This window comes from Nuphar pumila, chromosome 16 (assembly GCF_984573655.1).
Source record: "Nuphar pumila chromosome 16, dmNupPumi1.hap1.1, whole genome shotgun sequence".
Classification (NCBI taxonomy): Eukaryota; Viridiplantae; Streptophyta; class Magnoliopsida; order Nymphaeales; family Nymphaeaceae; genus Nuphar; species Nuphar pumila.
In genome coordinates this window covers 23,114,704-23,139,414 of record NC_143264.1, presented here as the reverse complement: position 1 = coordinate 23,139,414, position 24,711 = coordinate 23,114,704, and the positions used below count along the sequence as shown (strand labels likewise).

At 36.8% G+C, this 24,711-nt stretch overlaps 1 protein-coding gene across 1 annotated transcript in view; it reads left to right on the top strand.

The window, feature by feature from the left end:
• Nucleotides 1–24,711, top strand: part of LOC149813087 (Nucleoporin, Nup133/Nup155-like protein) — a 135,374-nt gene that overhangs the window by 69,436 nt on the left and 41,227 nt on the right. The window contains exons 5-7 of the mRNA XM_089992382.1: nt 1,488–1,646; nt 6,135–6,474; nt 14,274–14,341. Coding sequence (XP_089848508.1) covers nt 1,488–1,646; nt 6,135–6,474; nt 14,274–14,341 — 567 coding nt within the window. The remainder of the gene's footprint in view (nt 1–1,487; nt 1,647–6,134; nt 6,475–14,273; nt 14,342–24,711) is intronic.

The following is a 24,711-nucleotide window of genomic DNA, read 5'->3' as shown; positions in this document are numbered from 1 at the left end:
CTAAATTCAAAAAAATCATTTTCAATTTCCATTTATAAATTCAGATTTATTCTTTTATTCTTAAATCCAGCTTTAAAATTTCAAATTCTCAAAATTTTCATTTTTGAATTTCATTCAAACTCTTGATTCTCATTTCAAAAATTTGAGTTTTATTTCAAATCAAAAGTGTGGAATAAATTTTGAGATTCTAAATTTGAGATTGATTTTGGACTTCCAAATTCTTTTCTGACTTCAAAGTTCAAGTTCAAATTCAAACTTTATTTTCAAGTTTTATTTAAACTCTGAATTTTTGATCTTCCTTTTGAAATTCAAATTTTGAGATAGACTTTGAACCTCAAAAATCGATTTTTGTAAATTCAATTCTGATTTCCAGATAAATTTCAAAATCAATTTTAGATTTTCAAATCAGTTTCCAGATCCAACTTTGATTTCAAGTCTTGAATTCAAATTCTAAATTCACTTTCAAATTCAAATTCTAAGTTCAATCTCAAAATTCTAAATTCAATCTCAAATTTTCAAATTCCAAGTATAGATTCAAATGTCCATCTTTTCAAAGTTCAAATCATTTCTTCAAAGATGTTTTCTTTTCAAAAACTTATTTCAGAATCACTTGGAAAATCCCAAATTTTCAAACTGATTTCTCAAAAGCATACATTTCTGTATTTACATTGCACAAGCATGATTCTTTGTGCATTTTAGACTTCGAATAAATTCTTAGATAATAGGCAAAACAAAAGGCATTTATTCGATCCTTGGTTCGATTACCCCTGGTAAAGGCAACAGGAACGGTCGAATCTCGTACCGACGAGCGAATCCCGTCTCTCCATTTTTCCCGCAAAATTTTCAAAACGGAGGCGAGTGATTTTTCAAAACATTTCTTTGGTCAAATGAGACCTTGCAAAAGAGTTCCTCTCTCTTCTTCCTTTTCTTTTCTCTCTTCTTTTCTATCTTTTATTCCTCTTCAAAAGGAGAATAGAGTCTAGAAAATCGAAGAGAAGAAATAGAGGAACGAAAGGAAAAATTTTGCATGATCACAGGCCCACTAGGAACACAACAATTTGGCACCATATGCCAGGTGAGTGCGTGGTGAAATTGCCTCCACTTCATCACCATTCTTTTGTTCTAATTTTGTCACCCTTTGGGTCTTCCCACCATCCTTTTTTTTGTCTATGACGATGTCGAGTTTTTTAGTGGTGTACATTTGTATCTTTGTACAGCTTACTGAAATAATGGAAGTGGCACTTTCCCCAGCTTTCTCAACGGAAAGAAAATGTCATTGTGTGTTGTTATTTATGGTTCAGATAGAAGTTCTATTCCTAACAAGTTTTGGAGCTTATTGTTTTGTTGATTACTTAGTGAGCTTTCATTGTAATATCCATCAGTTAATTTCCTGTTAGTGCTATAGTGCTTTTATTGATATTTAACTTTTGGTATACAGATAATATTCTTATGTGTTGATAAGGATCTTGAACATGTGATGGTTGCAGGATACTCATATGGGTTCTGAAGCTCCTGAAATAAAAGATGCTATTCTTAGAGAATTTGTTGGACGTTTGATAACCATTGCAAGGAGACATGCAGGCTATCAAACATTGTGGGATATTTGTTGTGACCTCAATGATACTGTGCTTCTTCGGAGCTTAATGGTGTGCATTGCCTTCTTGATGTTATAAATATACTATGATCCTTATTCCTCTCATTACACTAATTGTGTGCTGCTTCTTTGCTTTGGAGAACATATAAATTTTGTTTTGGGTAAGCTAAATGGCTTTTTTTTGGGACAAGAGATGTTCATGTGTGAGTTTTGGTATTGTGAGATTTTTTGAATTACTGTAGTAGAAATAAACTTTTTTTTTCTGGAATATACATTCAGCAGATTAGTTTTATGCATCTATGTTTTAATTTTGTTTGACCTATACCTCTTAAAGAGTATTATACTTGTATCATTTCGCTTGAGTATGGGATGGTAAAACCTAAGCTGAGTAAACCTCATAAGCGTCTCATTTTTTTTAGCTTTAGTAAATTTTAAATTCTATGATGTCATATTGCTATATTCAAGCTTTATGATTGCTGTAGCAATTGAAGTATGATAAACTCATATTTCTTGTTTGAGACTACACGGTAACAAAGACATGTAATCAAGCACTAAATCATTCATCATAAGGTATCCAATTAGGAAAACATTAAGTAATGCCTTTAGGCATGTAAAGTTCATATGCTTTATTCAAGGATATTGTGCTATCCTTGACATAGCCAAAGGAGTCACTGTATTTATGTATCTAAGTGTTAGTTACTGACAATATTTATAGGCTTAGTGTTATCTGGAAATTCGGGGATTTGCCACTTTGACCCATTTAACATACTATGAAGCCATTCAACTTCGGTTAAGTTACCTGTCTTAAATAAGTTGATTAGTATCCTTGGTGAAGTTTTGTGATGCAGATAATGTCCCATGTTGGGTAGCTCTGCTCAAGGCACTTTGTCATCAAATTGATCAATATAAATCATACCAATTACATTTCAGAAATAAGTCAATAAATGTGCAAGAAAATATATTCTTATTATACTGATGGTGACACTGTGAAGAACATAGGGAGAATCTATTTTACATTTGATGGTTATGCAATTTTGATGGATGTCACTGTTTACTTTTTATAACCAGTTTGCCTCTAGTATACCCATTCATTAATTACTTTTGAGAATAATTAATCAAATTAAACATAAAAGATTAATTGATTCATCATAATCCTGGTTGGGCCAGTCTCAACTATATAAAAGTGGTTGTAAGCAGGAACAAATGGAGAAATAGAACTTAAAAGTTGACCTCGTGTAAACTGCACAAAGCTGATGGTGATGATGTTAAGACTATAGTAGTAATAGAAACTATACTGACCAGCCAACATTTAGTGGCTATGGTTCATAACCGACTTTCCATAGTGTTCAAAATTTAAAATTTCTCTTGCAGAAGTTACTAGCGGCTTGATTGATTGAGCTATACCACCTTAACTGGGTCTCAGCCTTTCTGGTTATAATTTTGCTGGTGGTTGTCCACCTGCTTGTCAATTAGGAAAAAGGTATACACACTTGGTGAATTTATTGTTGTTACCTAAATTCTTTTTTCTTTAGAAGTGTCTTGAGTGGAAAGCACTAGGCAGCCATGTATCTCGTAGGTTGTGGTTTTACAGGTCATCAGTTAAGAACTGTAGGTTTCTGGTGTCTGGCAACCTGAGATGGTGGCGTAGCTTCATCTATTCTGTGGTGATGAGTCACAATGGTTGTAGACCTGAACCTCTGTATAAATGTGTTGGTGGTGGGAGAAGACAGCCCCATGGCCTGTCTATGTTAGACATTGCACATGTTTGTAAATTATGTGTGTGCACATTTGGTCTATTGAAATTGTGCATTATGTCAAGCTTGTATCTCCTTCTGAAGCATCTATGGTGGCATATGTAATCACCATAAAATGCAAGGTGGTGACATTTAATTCATTTATTACTTCACCAATGTGATATTATTTGAGGAATATTCATCTAAATATTTGAAGCATGTGACAGAGAAGATACAGCAAAATAGTTGACAATGTTCCTTTCCTTGACTGAACCTATGGACTTGGATTACTATCTCATGGTCAAGATTGAATGGCCTCTTTACAATTTGAAGCCTAATATTGCAAACCTTATAAGCCTGTGTTAGGCACCTAGGCAGATTCTAGGCTGCACATTGCATTGCTAGAAAGACATAAAATAAATTTTCAGATTAAAGAAAAAATTTAAACAGAAATTTTAAGCAAATAATATGAAACTTAAGATTACTTAAAACTTCTAGATATCTTATAATATGGCACGTTTACTAGTTACATGTAACATGCATCCAAGAGGACAAAAACCTGTAAGTACAAAAGCACACATATCCAACATATTTGAATGAATCTAACAATTCATGTCTTCACAAAAAAGGATGCACATCATGCTAAACAAAAAAGTAAAAAGCCAAGTAGCATCAGCCTCTTCATCCTTCATCTCTTTCTTCTTTATTACATTCCGCCTTTTGCTTTTCTTCTCCTTTTTCATTGAAATAGTACTGGTTAAACTTTTCTTGATAACATAATTCCTTTCCTCTTAATATTTTTTGCTTTTGTAATTTTAATATTTAATTTCATTAGATTTGTACTTCATCAGTCCTTATTTAATATTCTTTTGCTTGGTCATTGCATTTTATTGGGATATAGAAATGTAATTCAAACAATGGTACTATTGGGATCATATTTGTTGATATAGATAGTAATGATATTGTTAGTTTATGAAAAGACAAGTTCAAATACATCAAGGAAAATCTAATGTGCAACAATGATATGTAATATGAGCATGGCATTTTTGTGGAAACTAGGACTTGAGGATTATACATACTATGCAAATCAACTTCCATGGCCTTTTGTGGACATTAAGAAGTTCACTACACATTTATACCCTTAACAAATTTAACAATGACCTGGTGATTTTGATGGAGTAAACATCAGAATCCCATTGTGGTTCTGCTTAGTTTCATAAAAAACATCCATATCATTATCAAAATTGCTAGGGTGTAAATTTGTGATGAATTTGTTAGCATCTCTGGGAGGCCATGTAACTCTCTCTCTCTCTCTCTCCATCCATACATCTATCTATCCATATATATATATATGTGTGTGTGTGTGTGTGTGTGTGTGATGCATGGGGTAGGGAGTATTATGAACTTGATCTATACGAACTGCCGTGCAAACCAATATGAATGACCAATTAAAAGAAAAAGTGAAAAAAGTCATTGATGGTGGGTGAAGCTACTGCTAAAGATCCTTTTAGAAACAGTCAGAGGTATCCTGTGGCCATTCCTAAAATTAGTCTTCACCGGCAGTTTGACACTGAAGACTTTTTTTCTTAATTTCCACCGGTTCACACGCCACTTTGTGTGAAATATTCATACGTACACCCTAATAGATTTAGGTATCTGTTGTGATTTCAGAATTCTTGAGCAAGAAGAAAAAAGGAGAAAGAAGAATAGGGCTGGCCTCAATTCACGTTTTCCAATGCAGGAACATGTGGTGTACCTTCTGTTTTATATCAGCCAATAACGTAACATTACAACATTACCCCCATGAATACACAAGGGATACATAACTAATAGGGGCAATAAAGGAACATAAAAAATAATTAATCACAGCACCACATGTGAGAATATACAAATTGACCCAGGCCTGCATCACACTGGATCTGGATAGATCTAGATCCAAATGATGCCTCCTAATCACGTCTCAATCCACCCTACTCTACATACATGTCAACGGTTGGTCACTTTCTCTAAATATACTTGGCTCTGTTGAAACTGTAAACTGAGTAGCATGCTTTTCTGCATATATACCACTGGTAGCAATATTTAGTTTGATCTTAGGCATTGTTTGACCAAATTAAATCCCTTTGATGGGCACCATTCTGTCACCAGATTGGACTTGTAAGGTGGTGCCTTTCCAGTGTCAAAATTTTCCTGGAAAAACACTAGCTTGTATGATGTTCCTGTTGCATTCTAGTGCATATGACAAATTTTCAGATGTTACACACACATGTATGTGTGTTTGTATGCCTGTATGTTGCTTAAGACTTCAGAATCTGGTTTCATAATTTCAAGTTACCCAGTCAATGATTGTTAAGAACCACAAATACATTCATGCGATGACAAAGTATAGAAAGAAAAACAGCAAGCAACAACAATGTAAAGGTTTAAGTTATAGAAGAAGCATATATAAAGTTGTAGGTGTTTTGTCACAGATTTCACTGTTCCATGGAGTTGCATGGCATTTTTTGCTTGTGTTAGTGTTGTATTGTGTGGATGCAGGATATCTATGCTAAGTGAAGTGTCTGCAGCATATATTTTACTTTAATGCCACTGGGCTTTGATAAAGAATGGCAGTAATTTTCTTTTCTCTTCTTTCTTGCCAGATTGCATTACTTTTCTTCCTTCATGTAGTCATTTTCTGTGGTGTCCTTTTATTTGCTGTAGTGTCTATGTAAGTTTCACATATATTTTAAGTTATTCTATTATTCTCGTCATTTTTGTAATGTTTAGGTTCTTGCAGTTTTCTGAATTGCACTTTTTTCTTGCAGTGTGAGAGCATGGGATTTAAAGCAGGTTGTTTTAGTAATTTTGTCTTTAAGAGGCTCTATAAGAACCATCAATACTCTAAGATTCTGAGGCTTGGGGAGGAGTTTCAGGAAGAGCTAGCTTCGTTTCTTGAGCAACATATGGATTTGTTATGGCTTCATGAGATATTCTTGAACCGCTTCTCCTCTGCTTCAGACACTCTTCACACGTTGGCTCTTTTTCAAGATGACAAATACCCAATGGAAAGTGTTGAAAGTTTTGACAATGAGAATACCATGTACAGTCTATCTCTTTTGGATCGAAGACGTCTCTTAAATCTCTCAAAGATATCCGCATTAGCAGGTTGGTTTCCCCTTTCATGTGCTCTTATTGTTACTACTGGTACTATCAAGGTTTCCAGGAAGGGAAACAGAAACGAGAAACGTGTTGAGAAACAGAAACCGGAAATCAGACTTTCTAAAGTTCATGTTCAACAGGAAACGCAACACACTTTGTGTGTGTGGAGCAAAAGTGCAAATATCGACAATAAGCATGAAAATTATTATAAGTTTACGTAAACTTTACATGTTTACTAATATTATGATAAATAGTAAGAATTAATAAATTTTTATAAAATATATGATTACATTGATTACAACTAAAATATGTAATTAAAATATTGAAGAACACATATATCTCAACTTTTTATTGAAAAAAAAATCTTATTTAAGGAAAACTTACAAGAAATGTATGGACACATGTTTCCCAAATAAGGAAAACAAGTTTCCCATATAAAATAAGTAGGTTTCCCATGTGATGTGAAACGAATTTGCCATGCATTTCTAGAAGTTTCCCACAAGTTTGGGAAATACACGTTTTACGGATTCAGAAACGGTTTCCCAAGAAATGAGTTTTCCACATGTAAGTGTAGTTTCTGGTAACCGTGGTTACTACTCTATGTTTGGCATAGCTAAAACAACCAGCAAACCCACTGTGAACTAGTTAGACTTGGCTTGGTATAAGTGTAACTTGAAGATAAATCAAGGTCTAGGACTTCAGCTTGGTATGAATTTTGGTGGGTTGAGGAGTCTCTTTTGGCTTGGTACTAGCTCACAAATTTGTTGATGAGATTGTTAACAAATGACAAATTTGTTAGCAAGCCCTTTCGGATCAGGTCTGCCAATCCAGGACAATCCCTCTCAGATCAGGTCTGCCAGTCCAGGATCACTAGGGTTTACGTGGGTTAATCCCCTAGATCCAAAATTGATGGGTTTGGATCTGAGAAGTAAGGGAGTTAGAATAGTTCAGGTTCAATGATAGAACCATGTAAGGACAAATGGGTAGGTTCAGGTCACTAGCCTAGGCATGGGTTGTGTAGGTTTTTGGTGGGTCACAGATCTTAGGCCGGGTTGGGTTGGATGAAATGGTTAAGCCTCCAGGTGGCAGAAATGGCAGCAGAAATGGGTTGTAGATGATGAAGTTGGGTCTTGGGTTGGGCTAAGGGTCCAGGTAGTGGGTAGTTGGGACTCCAGTTTGGACGGGTTAGCTAGACTGGGTTGCAATTGGATTCAGTTGTGATGGGTTCATGTCAGGATGCAGGTGTAGGTATGCGGGGACCAGTTTAGGGTTGTTAGGGAGGCAACTGGAAATCAAGTCTTTGGAAATGAGTTTGATCAGTATTACAATCCATAAGGGACTGAAGCATCAATTACATGATACATAATACAAGAATGCCAATACTAGAACATGTCCTCCATCATGAGCCCGTCTCTTGTACAATCCATGATCCAACATTATAATCCACATTCCAATTCGATCCACATTACAACATATATGCATTGGAACTGAAGGGGTTAAGCTAGGTCTGTTAAGCGAAAAACATGAAAAAACAACTTAAAACCTATGTCACCTGGGTACGGGTACGACATGGCAATTCCAAAAAATGTGGCTACAGGTACATGGCTATATATATTTATTAAATATCACATAAATATAAAATAAATTCAAAATAAACTGAATATAATCTAAATATATTTGCTATATCTAAAAAATATATTATATACTGAAAATATAAAGTTATAAACTGAAAATATAATTATAAATTATAAATTAAATACAAACTTGTTTGTACGGAGGGTAAAATGGCGTGTCCGGGTGTTGATACATGTCGACACAAGTACGGAGGGCAAAATGGAGTGTCCGGGTACCATTGCTTAAAATAAACTTTGGAGGCTAGGTGGTCTTTGTTAGAAAGGAAGGCTGTGCCAAACTATGCGGTCATACTGGCCAAGACATTTTTTCCATTGATGAGAAAAGGATTGGTAGTTGAAGTGGGCAAGATAGAGATGACAAGTGTGGGAGATGAGTAGTGGGGTGGGAGCTGAAGGATGATTGTGACAGACATGATTCCAGATGAAAGAAAAACAAAAAGAACATGTAGGGAAACAAATTTGTGCATTGGAGATGATTCCGGCAATTGGAATCCTTGAGCAAGGATTTTTTTGCTATATTTGTGTGTGAGTATAAAGTTACATGCTTTCTTGTGGTTTCTTGGATGAAAAATATTGGATCTTTGAATGGTGCGTTGCATTTCATCGGAGTCCCCACTTGCCAGTTTCCACATGGTTCATGATGACCCATGCAAACAAGGGGTTTAATTTCTGCAAGTAGCCTCCATCTTGGAGGGTGTGATTTTTTTCTTGGTTGACCATGACGCTGATACAAGCATGTGCTTAAGGCTCCTCTTCTTCATCTCATTTCCTCCCACGGTCCCACCTAATGTTAAAGCACTCCGTCCTTTGTTATCTCTCGCATCATCTATTCATACGTTCACTTAGAAAGGACAAATCCCCTCCTCTCTCTCTCCATGATTCCGTTTCCCCTCCCTCGCACACATAGACCACCAGCCAGATAATGGGCATGGTGTGATGAAAGGAAGAGAAGGGTTATCTTGAGAAAATCAATAGTCCCACACAAAAATTAAAGGGGATTAGGTGCAAAATGGGTTGACATTTTCATCTAAACAAGATTCTGATCTTGTTCATGGGTGATTGACATTAACTCGGTTGAAACATGGTAAACCTTGTTAGAAAAAAAAGTCTTGAATATTTAAGTGGTTATACAATTAGGAATCATTCAGAATTGTAATGGGTATGACCAAGACAATATACTAATTGTTCTCCATTTATAATGCTCCAGTGTCTTATTTCCCCTTTTATGCTTGTCAGATGTGATCATTCATAGTATGTGAAATTTGCATAACAAGTGTATTATATCTTTTGCAAATAATTAATAAGCCTTAAATTCATTTTGAACTTGACTTGTTTATTAAATGTACAAGCTCAAGCTAGGCTCAAAAAGTTCAACTTATTGCTTACCATTGGTATGCAAATTCTTGAATTGTGCCACTGTAACTGATCAATATATAGTAGTAAATACAAATTAAAACTATATCTAATTAACCATGACATCCTGAAAAGAAAAATCCAAGTAACCACAAAAATAAAGAATCAACGTGAACGTTAGCGATGTGATGTTGTCCATGTCCTACACTTAGTTGTCAAAGGCGCTAGGCGGAGCCTAGGCGGTGAGCCTCTAAAAAGACTAGGTGGGGCCTAGGCGGACTAGTCAGATACCTCAATTAATTTTTTTTAAAAAAATACAAAAAATATGTAAACAAACTGCTAAAATTATTAACACATACAACATAAAATCAATCAACAATAAGCAGTAGACAAAACAAAATATGTCATCAAGCACTATAAGGCAATTATATTAAATAACCTGCTCAAAAAAATTAAGAATAAATGAACAATTGAATAAACAAACCATACAACTAACAATGTGAATGAACAATATATAAAAAATAAAATCATGTATGCAAACAAATTAACAACAATAGACATAACATAAGCAATAGACAAATAAGAAGAAAAAATGAACAATTGAATAAACAAACCATGCATTTGATAACCTGCTAAAAAAAATAAAGAATAAATGAACAATTGGATAATCAAACTATAAAACTAACAATGTGAATAAACAATATACAAAAAATAAAATCATGTATACAAAAAAATTAACAACAATAGACAAATAAGAAGAAGAAATGAACAATTGAATAAACAAACCATGCAACTGATAACCTGCTCAAAAAAATTAAGAATAAATGAACCAACGTTGAAAAACAAATGCATAAACTATACATAAGATTATATATATGTGAAAAACAGATACATAAACTATATAATATGTATATGCTTATAAGTTATATATATATATATATATATATATATATATATATATATATATATATATATACTGAGTGTGAGTGTGTGAACTGTGAAAGAGATAAGAAAACATATTTTATATAAATTACACACACACACACACACACACACACACACACACACATATATATATATCTACAATGATATGATGCTGCACAAGAACAAGCAGATAGCACAAGAATACTACCACTAATATGCTGCAACTCAATAAATTTCCAACTATCAATAAGCTGCTATCAATATCAATATGCAAACTCACAGTGGATAGGGTGCTACTAGGTCATCAATACACAAAACTTAACCTAGTAGTACTTTTCACAAGAGTACAAAATGAGCCAATATCACACTCAAGATGCGAAAAATATGAGTGAACAAAACTACAAAACCAAGAACTCAGCAATAGGAACCCAAACCATTCAGCCCATCTGTTATATACCCTTAAGAATGCCAATCAAACTCCCAAAATCCTTCATAATACCACACAAAACGGTTTCCAAACTACTTCTAATGCAAAAGCGATCAAAATAGAATTAACCCAACCATTAAGAACCCACAAATAAGAAGAAAAACAGTAGATTTCTCAAATCTGGACAAAACTTCACATAATATCCAGAAAATAGAAGAAAATTCACAGAAAATCAAATACTTATCCAATGATTCAATCTCTTGATCTCTTAGGAGCGAGAGAGATAGAAGAGCGAGACAATGAGAGAGTCAGCGAAATAGAGAGAAAGAGTGAGGGGCGAGATAAACAAAGGGAGATAGGGGACCGAGACAGCAAGAGAGATAGAGGAGCGAGAGGAAAGAAAAAAAGGGGGGTGGGGGTGAAAAAAGGAAAAAAAAGAGAGAAAAAATGGGGAGAGAGAGAGAGAGAGAGAGAGAGAGAGAGAGAGAGAGAGAGAGAGAGAGAGAGACCTTTCCCCTTTTTATACCCATCATGGTCAACACAAAAGAAAAGACAAAAAAAGGCTTTAAGCCTAGGCGGACAGCACCTACGCGGTAAAATAGGGCTCATGCCCAAACCCAGTTTCCCAGGTGGTGGGGTTGGGCCTAGGCCGCCTATGCATCACCTTTGACAACCAAGGTCCTACACAAGCTTGATTATTTCGATGAAATGTCATGATGCATCGGTGTTTGTGTTAATGCTGTGTCTTGTTGGTACACATGCTAATTTAAGTGTCTATGTGACATAGGTTAGCATTAACAATTCCTTATTTATCTATTTAAGTATTTTTTATTTTTGTGAGTATATGTGTGTTGATAATATCCTTGTTCTATGATGGACATTAACTTGATACTCCTATCTTTTCTTCCAATAAATTTTGAAAATTCCATGGTGATCCTTTATATTAATTATTACCAGCAACATTGTTTGAATCAGTTTACAAAAACTGCACATTGACATGCATAATACATTCTTAAAGTAGAATTAACAACTCTCATTTTTTTTTTGGAAATAGGCAACTGTGCCTTTTAGAAGACTAATTTATCACCCCTTGGTGCTTTAAAATTTGTTCATATCAGTGTTGTTAAAAATGCCCCACGAGGCGCAAAAGGCATGCCTCGAGGCAAGGCGCTGCCTCAAGGCGCAATACTGGTGTGCAAGGCACCATGAGGTGTGCGCCTCATGGGCCTTGAGGTACACACCTCGTTCTTTTCCTCTTTTTAAAAGAAAATGAGGATGGAGGAGAAGAACAAAAGAAGGAGGAGGAGGAGAAAGTGAAGAACAAAAAAGAAAAAGATATGCAGAAGAAGAAAAAGATCAACAAAGGAAGAAGAAAGAGGAAGAGGAGAAGAAGAAGATCAGCAGAGGAAGGAGGAGGAGGAGAAGCATAACAAAAGAAAAAGAGACAAAGGAGGAGGAGGAGGAGGAGGAGGAGGAGGAGGAGGAGGAGGAGGAGAAGATCGATAGAAGAAGAAGAAGAAGACGACAAAGAAGAAGAAAAAGAGGAAGGAGAAGAAGATCGATAGAGGAAGAGAAGGAGGAGAAGAAGAAAAGAAGAAGAAGAAGAAGAAGAAGAAGAAGAAGAAGAAGAAGAAGAAGAGGAAGGAGAAGGAGATCGATAGATGAAGAGAAGGAGGAGAAGAAGAAAAGAAGAAGAAGATCGGCAGGTACATACCTCTCTCTCTCTCTCTTGATCTCTTCTTTTTATGTTCTCCTCCTCCTTCGTCTACCAATCTTCTTCTTCTTGTCCTCCTCCTCCTCCTCCTTCCTCTGTCGATCTTCTCTTTCTTCTTCTTCTTCTGTTCTTCTTCTCCTCCTCCTTCCTCTGTCAATCTTCTTCTTCTTCTCCTCCTCCTCTTTCTCTTCCTCCTTCCTCTGCTGATCTTTTTCTTTGTCTCTTCTTATGTTCTCCTCCTCCTTCCTCTACCGATCTTCTTTTTCGTCTCTTCTTTTTCTTTTGTTCTCCTTCTCCTTCTTCTTCCTCTCCTTAAGGCGCACCTAGAAAGTGCAAGAGGGGTGCGCACGCCTCGTGCTTTGAGTCATGCTTTTGCCTCGAGGCGTGCCTCAAACATGAGGCACACACCATATTCACCTGGTTAAATGGGATCAAAGGCCCCATTTGACCTTTTTTAAGTCATTAAAAAAAAAGAAAAACAAAAAAGACATGAAAGGGAAGGGGTTCTGATTGTGTAGAGTAAACCATCTTCCCCTTTTTTTCCACCTCCTTTCAACCGGTGGCAACATTCCGGCGACCAACGAAAACATTCTGACACCTCACAAACGATATTCTCTCTCCACTTTATTCTTCTCTTTAAGTTTTTTCTTTCTTTCGTGCCATTTGTTCTTTTTTTTTTATTTCGTTCTTCTTCTGTTTTTTTTTTTTTCATCTCATTCTTTCCTTCTTTTTTCTTTTCTTTTTGTTTTTAACCTTTCTTTCTTCTTTTTCTTCTTCTCTGTTCCTTTTTTTTGTCTTTCTTCCTTTTCTCTTTTCTTTTTTTCTTTTTCTTCTTCTTTGGTGCCCTCGGTTCTTCTTCTTTTCTTTTTTTCATTCTTCTTCTATTTTTTCCCATCTTCTCCTTTCTTTCTTTCTTCTTTTATTTCCCCTCCTTTTATTTCCCCCCCTTCTTTTTTCTTTTCTTTTTGTTTTTAATCTTTCTTTCTTCTTTTTCTTCTTTTCTGTTCTTTTTTTCTATCTTTCTTTTTCCTTTTTTTTCTTCTTTTTCTTCTTCTCTATTCCTTTTTTCTATCTTTCTTCTTCCTTTTTCTTTTCTTTTTCCTTCTTTCGTGCCCTCTGTTCTTCTTCTGTTTCTTTCCCCTTTCTTCTTCTTTTTCTTTTTTCTTTTCTTTTCGTTTTTAATCTTTCTTTCTTCTTTTTATTCTTCTTTGTTTCTGTCATCTATCTTTCTTCCTTTTTTTTTGTCACTGTGTGTGATGAATGCCATGCATGTACATGTATGTGTGCTTTATGATTCCCTTAAGGGTATTTTGTTACTTTTAGTGAACTAGATACTTCTAACTTTAAAGGTTTTAAACTTTAAGTATATACATTCTATGAGGTTTCCCTTTGTCATCTTCTTTAATATCCACTTTAAAATGTGGCAACAATGCAAAACAATAGGCACAATTTTGCTCTTTTAAAACATATGAGAAGCGATTTGTAGCTCAGCCAAGTGGGGCTCAGGTATGCTCCTTGACAAGGTACCCGAGCTTGTGCAAGTTTGCTGAGGCTTTAGAGAAATCTGAGTGTGCTTGTCCAATCAAGCTTGAGAAAATTATTGTTGGGTAGTTTTGTTTTTGTTTCCAAAATTCTCCTAGGTGATTTTTTTTTTGCTATCAAGCTTTTGGTTTTCTTTTCTGTTTTCATGTCTGTTTATGTTTCCTAATTAATTCAACTTATTTCTAATTATTGGTGATGCTTTTTGTCTTAGGTCGTGAGCCTGGTTTTGAGATGAAGATACACCGGATAGAGGCAGATTTACATATTTTGATGGTACAGGTACGCCATTCTATAAAGCCAGCTCATTCTTCTCATATGTTTTCGGTGCATTTTGTCAAAATAATGCAGTGTAGCTTTACTTGCAACCATTTGAACAATTTTTTTGATTAAGGTAAATGGATTCCTTGCAGAAAATGCTATATTCATAACCCCATTTTTTTGGAATAGTATCTGCATGATGAAACATTAAGCATTGAATGCTACTTAGTGCTGCCAGATAGGATGTTGTGTGATGAGAGCTCTGTCTTATTGGTCTTTGATGATTTATTTTTTAGCATTCTTTGTTTTGTATAGCAGCAGACTCCAGGGTGGGCCCTCCCACAAGGGATTCACTCATCTGGATGGCACACCACAAGTTCGAAACCCACAAGTGGCATCCTTTGCCACAAGGTCGAAGCTAGGTGTACTCCCTGGTGGGTAGGAGGGACCTCAAGGGTTTTACCAACTGGAGGCCAGTCAATGTGCTGTCAGTGATTTTTTTTTTCCGGGGGGAGGGGGTGGTCCCTTGGATTATCTAAAAAAAGACTCAAGGGTCAACCCTTCTTGCCTAATAGGATATTGTTGTTGTATATCACTAAAACGACGGTCCCTAAAATCAGATGACAAACAACAAAAGACTTCTTCGGCAACATGATCATGGGCTTGATCTCTCTTCCTTAAAAGAAGGCTCCTAAAGATGCTCACCAGAGATGGGAGTGTATGGGCCAGATGATAAGTGAAAGTCCATCAAAGACATTGATGACCTCTAATCGATGTTGGAAATATTGTTTTCTTTCTTAATATGGGACTTATGTGACAATCTTGTAATACTAATGTATACTCAAGGATGTATATGTCGTGTAATATTTATGCATAACCAGACACATTTTTGGTATTTTAGTTGAAACACTATTATTAAACATAAGAAAAGATGCCAGACTTGGAGGAGATCTGGGCCTGCCTTCCAATCTGCCATCCTATCTCTCTGTCTTCTTTTTTTTCATTCTTTCTTCCTCTCCTTTCTTTCTTTCTTTAAGTTTTTACGATTTATTGACATGCTATACGAGCACATAATATTCCTCTTCATTCTTTTCCTATTTCTCTGACCTTTTTCAATGCCCATTTTTTATTTTCTTATTCTTCTCTCCCTCTCTACTTCCTTTTATTCCAATGTACAACCAAATCTATTTTTTTCTTCCCTTATTTCATTCTTTCCTTTTGTTCATTTTTTTTCTGCCTTTTCTTTCTTCCTCTTTTTTTCCATCGTTTTATTTCCATGGCCAAACCTAATTGCATGCTTGGTTCTGCTGACATCAGCTCCGAGATTAGCAACTACACTCTCAATGTCAGCAAGTTAATGTCATTTGCCATTTTAGTTCATTGCCTACTCTTTGGAGGCTAGTTGCAACTGGAAGTTACCAAAAAACTTCCTTCTTAGTTATTGTATCATTTTGGTTATTTTGGATCTAATTTTTAGATGGATTATTTGGAATAGGATTTGGATCTTTTGGGTCTAGGACTTGATTTGGGCTATTTAGATCTTGGATCTTGGTTATAGGATCAAAAAACATCCTTATTTAGATCTATGTCTTGTATTAGTTCTTAGAGTTTGGATATAGTATTGAAAATATGTAGCATGGGTACTTCTAGCAGCTCTTCGTGTCTTTGTTATAGCCACATTCGTATTTTGGATACTTCGGGTATGGGTCAACTAAGTTTTGGACTTGACTCAACCTATGTAGTCAAAAGCACTAGGCGGTGCCTAGTCGGTGGACCCTTAAAAGGCATAGTTGGATGCTAGGCGGGACTAGGCGGACTAGTCGTGATACCTTTGTAATGACCCCAACTCATATCCCTTGAAAATGCAGATTTTTTTTTTAAATCAATTGTGGAAATATTCTAAGAGACCCGGGGCCTTTACAGTTCCACTCCCAATTGGATAACCAAACACACCACAAGGGATCTTACATTTATCATTCCAAACCATAACAAATCATTATTTATTAATCATGAAAGAAAGAGTGTTTAAACAATAATTTGCAAGAAACATATCAGAGTTATTTAAATGTCATAAAAGTAAATAAAGAAAACTTAGCCATACTGTCCCTCTATGAACTGTCTAGCAAATGTGTGACACTCGTAACTCTTCCAGAAGCTAATCGCTTCACTGATTTCCTGCGGCTGCAAAAACCACAAAAGTAAGGGTGTCAGAAATTCGAGGAATTCTGCGCACGAATCTCTCTAATGAAATAAATGAGCATAACGAATACAAATAAGAATTCATGCAATAATTTAGAGGAATGCAATTATGACAATTGCATAATTCAATTAAGCATTCATGCAGTAGAGAACAAATTCTAAGCATGAGTGAACATTAATTAATAACAGAGATCACAATTTAAGTAACCAGGACATTTAACATGCTTTATAAAACAATATTATGCATTCACCAATATTTAACAATTAAGAGAACAAGTATGCATGTTCTAATGTTCAACAAGAATATGCATGATTTATATGCAATGCATGAACACTTTATTATCTTTCCTTAAAGTTTTCTTTTCCATATGCATGCCCTATTAAATGCACACAATTTAATGTTCTTTTTAATTACCGTTGCTCACGGATAACACCAAACATGTAAAATTTTTCGAGGTCAAGTAGGGTTCCTAGGGTAACTTAACACACAAGTTGTATTTTATTAGAGTTTCAAACTTAACTCTATACCGAATCACCTTTGGAATATTAGACCTCCACATCTAATGCTGGGACACTAAACACCTTTACATCCAATAATGTCACTTTCTTGGTATACCAAAACAACAACAGTTGTGTCTACACATCACCCCAGGTAAAGTGACAGACTCTCCTTAAAACCGTGGTCACGAGAAATAACCTCAATATCGGGTTCAATGGTAAGAAGTAAAGTACAAGAGATTTTGTATCCTCATTGTCCCCTAAAATCGAATCTCTAAGATTCACATTCTTCTGATGAGAGATCTTAGAACGTATATTACACTGTTCTTATTCATTATCTTTTTATTAAAAGTCAATTATTTAGTTTTGCAATTCAGCATGTAAAAGCAAAGGCAAAAGCTCGCATCTACCTCTGCGAGAACCATCACGGGACTCCTGCTCATGGAAACACAGAACAATGCAATATAGTGCAATAAAAATATATGTGATTTTTGCGATGCATTTAAAAGTAAATAAAGAAGGAGCATCTAGTACTCTAGGCTCTCCAGTCCTGCAATGATTTACTTGTATCATCGATGCATCATATGCAAAAACTATAACAACATACCACAATGCATTACTTTTGAATGTTTCACAATGCACATTCATATATGCCATTTAAAGATATGCGTAAAACAATAATATGCATATGCATGTGCTTTGGTTCACCACTTCATATTCGTTGCATGCTTTCATTTGATTCGCATACTCTTGTCAAATGCATGACTTCATTTAATACCTGTATTCGTGTCAAATGCATGCTTTCAATCATGCCCCTTTCAAATAAAATATGTGAACACAACGTGCCATCACTTACATGTAGACCCGTATCAATTCCATACATGCTCATGCATAAGAGAACAACCATATGATTAACACTTTTACCCCAGCGTAGGATATTCAGTTTAAGCATTTGAAAGAACTTGTATGACAATACCTAAAAATAATTACTTGTTTAGCCGGAGTATGGTAGCACCCATAATCCGTTTCTGTCACTTTGCTAACATAGATGCATTCTAACTAGGAATGACTGGTAAACAAATCATTATATACAAACCCATTGAACACTTAAACACGAATGTGCATAAAAAAAATCAGTGTAACATGTGCATATATATATATAATATGAGTCGTGTATTGGACTGTCAGGCCAGCTCAGGCTTGACAGTCCAGTGCATAGGCCCTGTCAGGGCCTATGTAGGCTGCTGCCAGTTGGCCGAGATGCACCCCTCCCCTTTTTTTTTCTTTTTTGCAACATACCCAGGTCAGCATCCGTGATTTAAATCTTCTTTTTTTTTCTTGAAAAACACACAGGCCAGCATCCATGATTTAAATCTTCTTTTTTTTTTCTTGAAAAACACACAGGCCAGCACCCAATCGGCTGGGCCTGACAGGGTATTGTAAGGCCCAGGCTGGGCCTGTGCACCACTCGCCACAGGCTGCCCGCCATCCCCAAACCACTTTTGTTTTTTTTCCCAAAAGTTTTATTTTAAACAGACCCCCCCCCCCCCCCCCCCCCCCTTTTTTTTTTTGCAGGGCCCTCAAGGCTGCCCAGTCGGCTGGGCTCCAAGGGTCTAACAGGCTGGGCCACTGAATAAATTCAGCTGGGCCTATGACCTGTCAAAGTATGATCAAAGCATGCCACACTTACAGCCCCAAGCCACTAGCAAGCTGGCCCTGCTGCACAGTCCAAGCATGTTATATAAAAAAAATACATCAGCACAAGGTCCATAAAAATATTTTTCATAAGTAGACAAAAAAAAACGCATGCTGTTAAACCTGTATTATGTATGCACATTCTGATTTAGGGACCCCTGTATGCACTTACTGTATGCACTTAGGTGCATACATAACTTCAAACATATGCACTATGCATGATCAACACTAATATGCATTATAAGCATACAAACGACTCCAATAAAGTACTCGGATTCACCAACCTACGATATATATATATATATATATATATATATATATATATATATATATATATATATATATATATATATATATATATATATATATATATATATATATATATATATATATATATATATATATATATATATATATAACCCCCCCCCCCCCCCCCCAAAAAAAAAAAAAAAAAAAAACTTGGATTCGGCTCGGATCCGGACCCGGACCCAGGCACCGCCTCCCGTGTCTTTTGAAGACAGCGAGGCAAGGGTTTCAAGGAGAACCCCCTGAAAGAAAGTAACCCTATCGTCGAGAGCGAGAGAGAGAGAGAGAGAGAGAGAGAGAGAGAGAGAGAGAGAGAGAGAGAGAGAGAGAGAGGGTTCAGTCCATCGTGACTGCCCTCTCATTCTATTAATAATAAGAGTGTAAAACACTAGGGTACTAAAATACCCCTTACTACAATATTAATTTACATCATACATGAACCGTGTTTGGACCTGATCCATTACATAAATGGATCGGGTCAGACATATACATAATGAGGATAATGACGACTTCTTTTCAGCCTCCCTCAAGTTGTGCATGGTGTTGGACCATGAACAACTTGTTCTTCAGAAACCAAAATCTATCCTTTGTCAACCCTTTAATGAGGATGTCAACAACGTGTTCTTCAGTTGGCACATACATAGGCTCAATCTCTTTGTCTTCAACCTTTTTCTTAATAAAATGTTGATCTATTTCAATGTGCTTTGCTCGACTATGGTGAATGGGATTGAATGACATGTTGATGGCACTTTGATTGTCACACAACAACAGTGACCGAGCAATCGGTTCTCCCATTTCTGTCAGGAGATGTCTTATCCATGTACTCTCGGCCGTGGCAGTGGCCATCGATCTGTATTCAGCCTCAGTGCTTGATCTAGCAACCGCCTTTTGTTTTCTACTGCTCCAGGATACCAAGTTTGGCCCAATGAAGCTGCAATAACCAGATACTGATCGTCGTTCGTCTGGATCACCCGCACAATCAGCATAAGTGACGATCTCATGGCCCCCGCCTGGATCTAATTCTTCCTTTTTGTTGTATACCAGCCCATCACCAACTGTACCCTTTAGGTAGCGGAGTATACGTTTGACTGCCTCCATATGTGACATACGAGGTTCATGCATAAACTGGGATACCTGATTAACCGAATATACTATGTCGGGTCTAGTAAAAGTCAGGTATTGCAACATGCCAACTAAACTGCGATACTTAGTGAGATCTCCATATATATCCCCTTCTTGTGAACTCAATTTCTGATGAATGACACTTGGAGTTGTTAACGGCTTACAATCTGTCATGCCTGGTCTGCCGAGAATGTCCAACGTATATTTGTGTTGAGTAAGGGTAAGTGTATCATTTCTGTTATCAACTTCTACCCCAAGAAAATATCGCAGCTCTCCCAAATCTTTCATCTTAAATCTCTGATTTAATAACTTCTTCACCTGCTCAATGTGACTTTTACAATTCCCTGTGATGATGATGTCATCTACATATATCAGCAGAAGAGTAGTGACTCCTTGTTCATTGTGAATAAATAATGAGTGATCCAGAAGAGACCGAGAGAAGCCATGCCGTTGTATTTCTAGAGAAAAGCTGTCGAACCAGGAACGAGAAACTTGTTTCAAACCATAGAGTGCTCTCTTTAATTTGCATACATATTTTTTGGCGTCTCGTTCTGCATATCCAGTGGGTTGTTCCATGTAGACCTCTTCTTTTAAATCCCCGTGCAGAAAAGCATTTTTTACATCCAGCTGACTCAATGTCCATCCATGTTTAATGGTTAGACTCAACACAATGCGAATGGTCCCCATTTTAACTACAGGACTAAAGGTTTCATCAAAGTCTTGGCCTTCTTCTTGTGTGAATCCCTTGGCTACAAGTCGAGCCTTGTACCTTTTGATGCTCCCATCTGGTTTATACTTTATCTTGTACACCCATTTTGACCCAACAACATTTCTGTTCAGTGGTCTAGGTACAATCTCCCATGTCCCACGTTCATGTAAGGCCTCCATTTCTTCATTCATTGCTTCTACCCATCTTCTAGAGCTCGCAGCTTGATAGAACATGAGAGGCTCATCCTCTTTACTTATGGATGTCAAGAATAACTGAAAATCCAATGAAATTTTTTTATAACTTACCCACCTGTCAAGCGGATGTCGAATCCATGAGGATTTTCTGATATCCATTTGCTGCGAAGCGGATGATCCAGATGGATCCGTATTCGTACAAGAAATGAATGAGGGCTCTTTCTCTCGCCGGGTGTACACAATACCCTTATACCTTGTTGGCTCCAAGTCATATGTAACCGTTTTCTCCGTTTGAGTCTCATTGGCTGAATCCTTATGTGGCTCCTTCTGACTGCAATTTTCTAGACAATCTATTTTACCATTGGAGAAGAGTTCTGAATTTAACCAGGGGTAGTATACCTCAATGCTGGAGCTTGAGTTATAAGTATCCACCATAGTTGAATTATTATCCTGATCATCAAAGTTCATTTCGTCGAAAATAACATTCCTTGATATTTTGACACGCTTACTCAGGGGATCATAACACCTGTACCCTTTGTAATCTTCTGCATATCCTATAAACCTGCATTTTAAAGCCTTATCTTGGAACTTGTGCCTGAGTGAGTTGTCAATGTGAACATAACAAACAGACCCAAACACACGTAATTCATGATAATCAGGTTGTATGCCAAAAAGAGAGAAGTATGGTGACTTATTTTCTAAGATACTCATGGGCAATCGATTTATCACATGAACTGTGGAGTGGAAGGCCTCAGTCCATAATGATACAGGGAGATTGCTCCCATGCATCATGCTCATTACAGTCTTAACAATATGTCGATGCTTCCTCTCAGCAATCCCATTTTGTTGAGGTGTATGAGGGCAAGACACTCTTCTCTTTATCCCATTATGTTGAAGAAAATTAACAAAGTCACTCGAGGAGAATTCACCTCCTCCATCACACTGAAAATTAAGAATATTGGTAGAGAAATGATTTTGAACAAAAGAGTGAAATTTCTGGAACAATCCAAAGACTTCTGATTTGTGCTTCGTAAAAAATATCCAAGTATAACGTGAGTAACTATCAATGAAAATAAGATAGTATTTACTGCCAGAAAAAGAAGTAATTGGGGCAGGACCCCAGACATCTGAACAAATGACCTCAAATGACCTTGAAGCTCTTTTATTAATGGAAGCAAAAGGTAAAGCATGACTCTTACATAAATGACAACTAGAACATTTTGTATAAACGACTTCTGAACTCATACTGGACTTAGGAATAAGATTATTCAGGACAAGTTTTTCAATGAAATGGCGACCACAATGGCCAAGACGACTATGCCAAAGTCTTGGCTTATTACTTTCAGAGACAGTAAATATAAAATCAGAATAAAAAACTTGACGTTGGTGAGGCTTCAAGGATGAATAGTTGGAATGAATGGAGGAAGGATCTTCTTGAAAGATGTACATGTTGCCCCATCGTTTTCCTTCAGCGAATGTCCTCCTCGTGCGAAGATCCTTGACATAAACAGAAGAGGGAGTAAATTCAACTGAAGCATTAGCATCATCAACAAGTTTTGAGACAGAAACAATGTTCTTTTGTATATTAGGAGCATGGATGACACTTTGAAGTTTAAGAGAGGACTTTGACATGTGTATAATGGCATTTCCAGTATGTGAGATTGCATGATGGGATCCATCTCCTATGACTATGCTATTCTTTCCAACATAAGGTGTAAGAGTCAAGAGTTTACCTACATCACCCGTAACATGAGTAGCTGCTCCGGAGTCGACATACCAAATTCCTTTGTCATTTTGCTTCATATTCAATCCTGCCAAGGCTGCCAACAACAACTCTTTTACTTCTCCATCCTTCCTAGCCTCTGCTTGTGGAGCTTTCCCTTTGTTTTGAGGATTAAACCAACAATTTGCTTTAATGTGCCCTTTCTTGTTGCATAGGAAACAAGTGGGAATGAATCTTTGTCCCTGAATATTGGGTGTTGGAAGTATGCCACGACCTCCATAGTTATTTCTCCCTTGGCCTCCTTTTCCTCGAAAAGAACTTCCTCGTCCTCGACCATAACTCATTCCAATAGCCAGCACATCTTGTGTTCCGGAATTCCCATGAGAGTCTTCAGAAGATCCTTTCAGATTCATCTCATATTGCAATAATTTCGCATGAAGATCTTCAAACTTTGGAAGTTCTGGTAAACATAGTAAGGTTGTCGTCATAACATGATAGTCTGACCCCAATCCACTCAAGGTTTGTTGTACTTTATCTTTTTCACTGACAAGACACCCAACAATAGCCAGCTGATCTGTGATGCCTTTCATTTTATTCAGGTATTCCATAATAGACATGGAATCTTTCTTCAGCATTTGAAACTCTCGCTTAAGAAACATTATTCTTGCCTCAGAAATTTGTGAATATGTTTGAACTAACGTATCCCACAGTTCCTTTGCCGAACAATCATCAGGAAGAGCAATAAGGACCTCCTGTGAGAGAGTTGAAGTGATGTATGCCACTAGCGATTGATCCCTCTTCATCCAAGCAACATATTCTGGATTCTTGTGGAGAACAACAGATTGTTCTCCTTTATCGTCCGCCTTTTCTTGCGAAAGGAATTCTGGAGGTGGTGGGACCGATCCATCCAGATGACCAGAAAGGTCCTGACTCTTTATAAACGGGATGATCTGTCTTTTCCAGGTTAAGAAGTTGCAGTTATTCAGTTTTTCAGAGACTAATTGACCGAGAAAACTTGAGGACAAACATGATTGCCCGTGAGTAAAGTCCATTTGATGAATATGTTTGAACTGACACTTAGGTATGAAAAACAAAAACAGAGGGCTCGGCTAACAGAACACTGCTCGGCTAATGTATATGTAGATGATGGCAGAACAACCGACCAGTCAGAGTACTCAGCCGACAGAACCAACAGTGATTAGCAGGGGGTACTCGGCAGGCAATTGTTTTCAGAACCAACGAAAAACAGCAGGGAAACAACATAGATTTTAAAGGGAAATCACAGAAATATTTTCAGATAAGGGAAAACAGATGGCAAGCGAGAAAGTAACAAAGATTAGCAGGTGATACTCAGCAGGCAGTTCCTTTTAGAGCCAACGAAAACAACAGGAGACAACAGGGATTAAAAAAAAGGAAATCACAGATTAACAGAAAAAAAAACTTTCTTGATCTGAAATGAAATCTACGCAGATTCACGTTTCTAACCAAGTCGAGTTTCTCACAGAATACCCGAAAGAAAGAAAGTCACAGATAGGAAGAGGATCGAGTTTTTCACAAAGGAAAGAGGAACCTGTAGGGAAACCTGTCGTTTCCAGATTTACGCTGCTTTGAGATCCACGCAGATAGGCTCACCCAACAAGGTTCACGCTGAAATCCACGTAGGTTCTCGCTGACAGCCTTTCACTCTCAGATGTCACGCAAGGCTTTGATACCATGAAAGAAAGTAACCCTATCGTCGACAGAGAGAGGGGAGAGAGAGAGATCAAGGGAGAGAGAGGCAAGAGGGTTCAGTCCATCGTGACTGCCCTCTCATTCTATTAATAATAAGAGTGTAAAACACTAGGGTACTAAAATACCCCTTAATACAATATTAATTTACATCATACATAAACTGGGTCTCGACCCGATCCATTACATAAATGGATCGGGTCAGACATATACATAA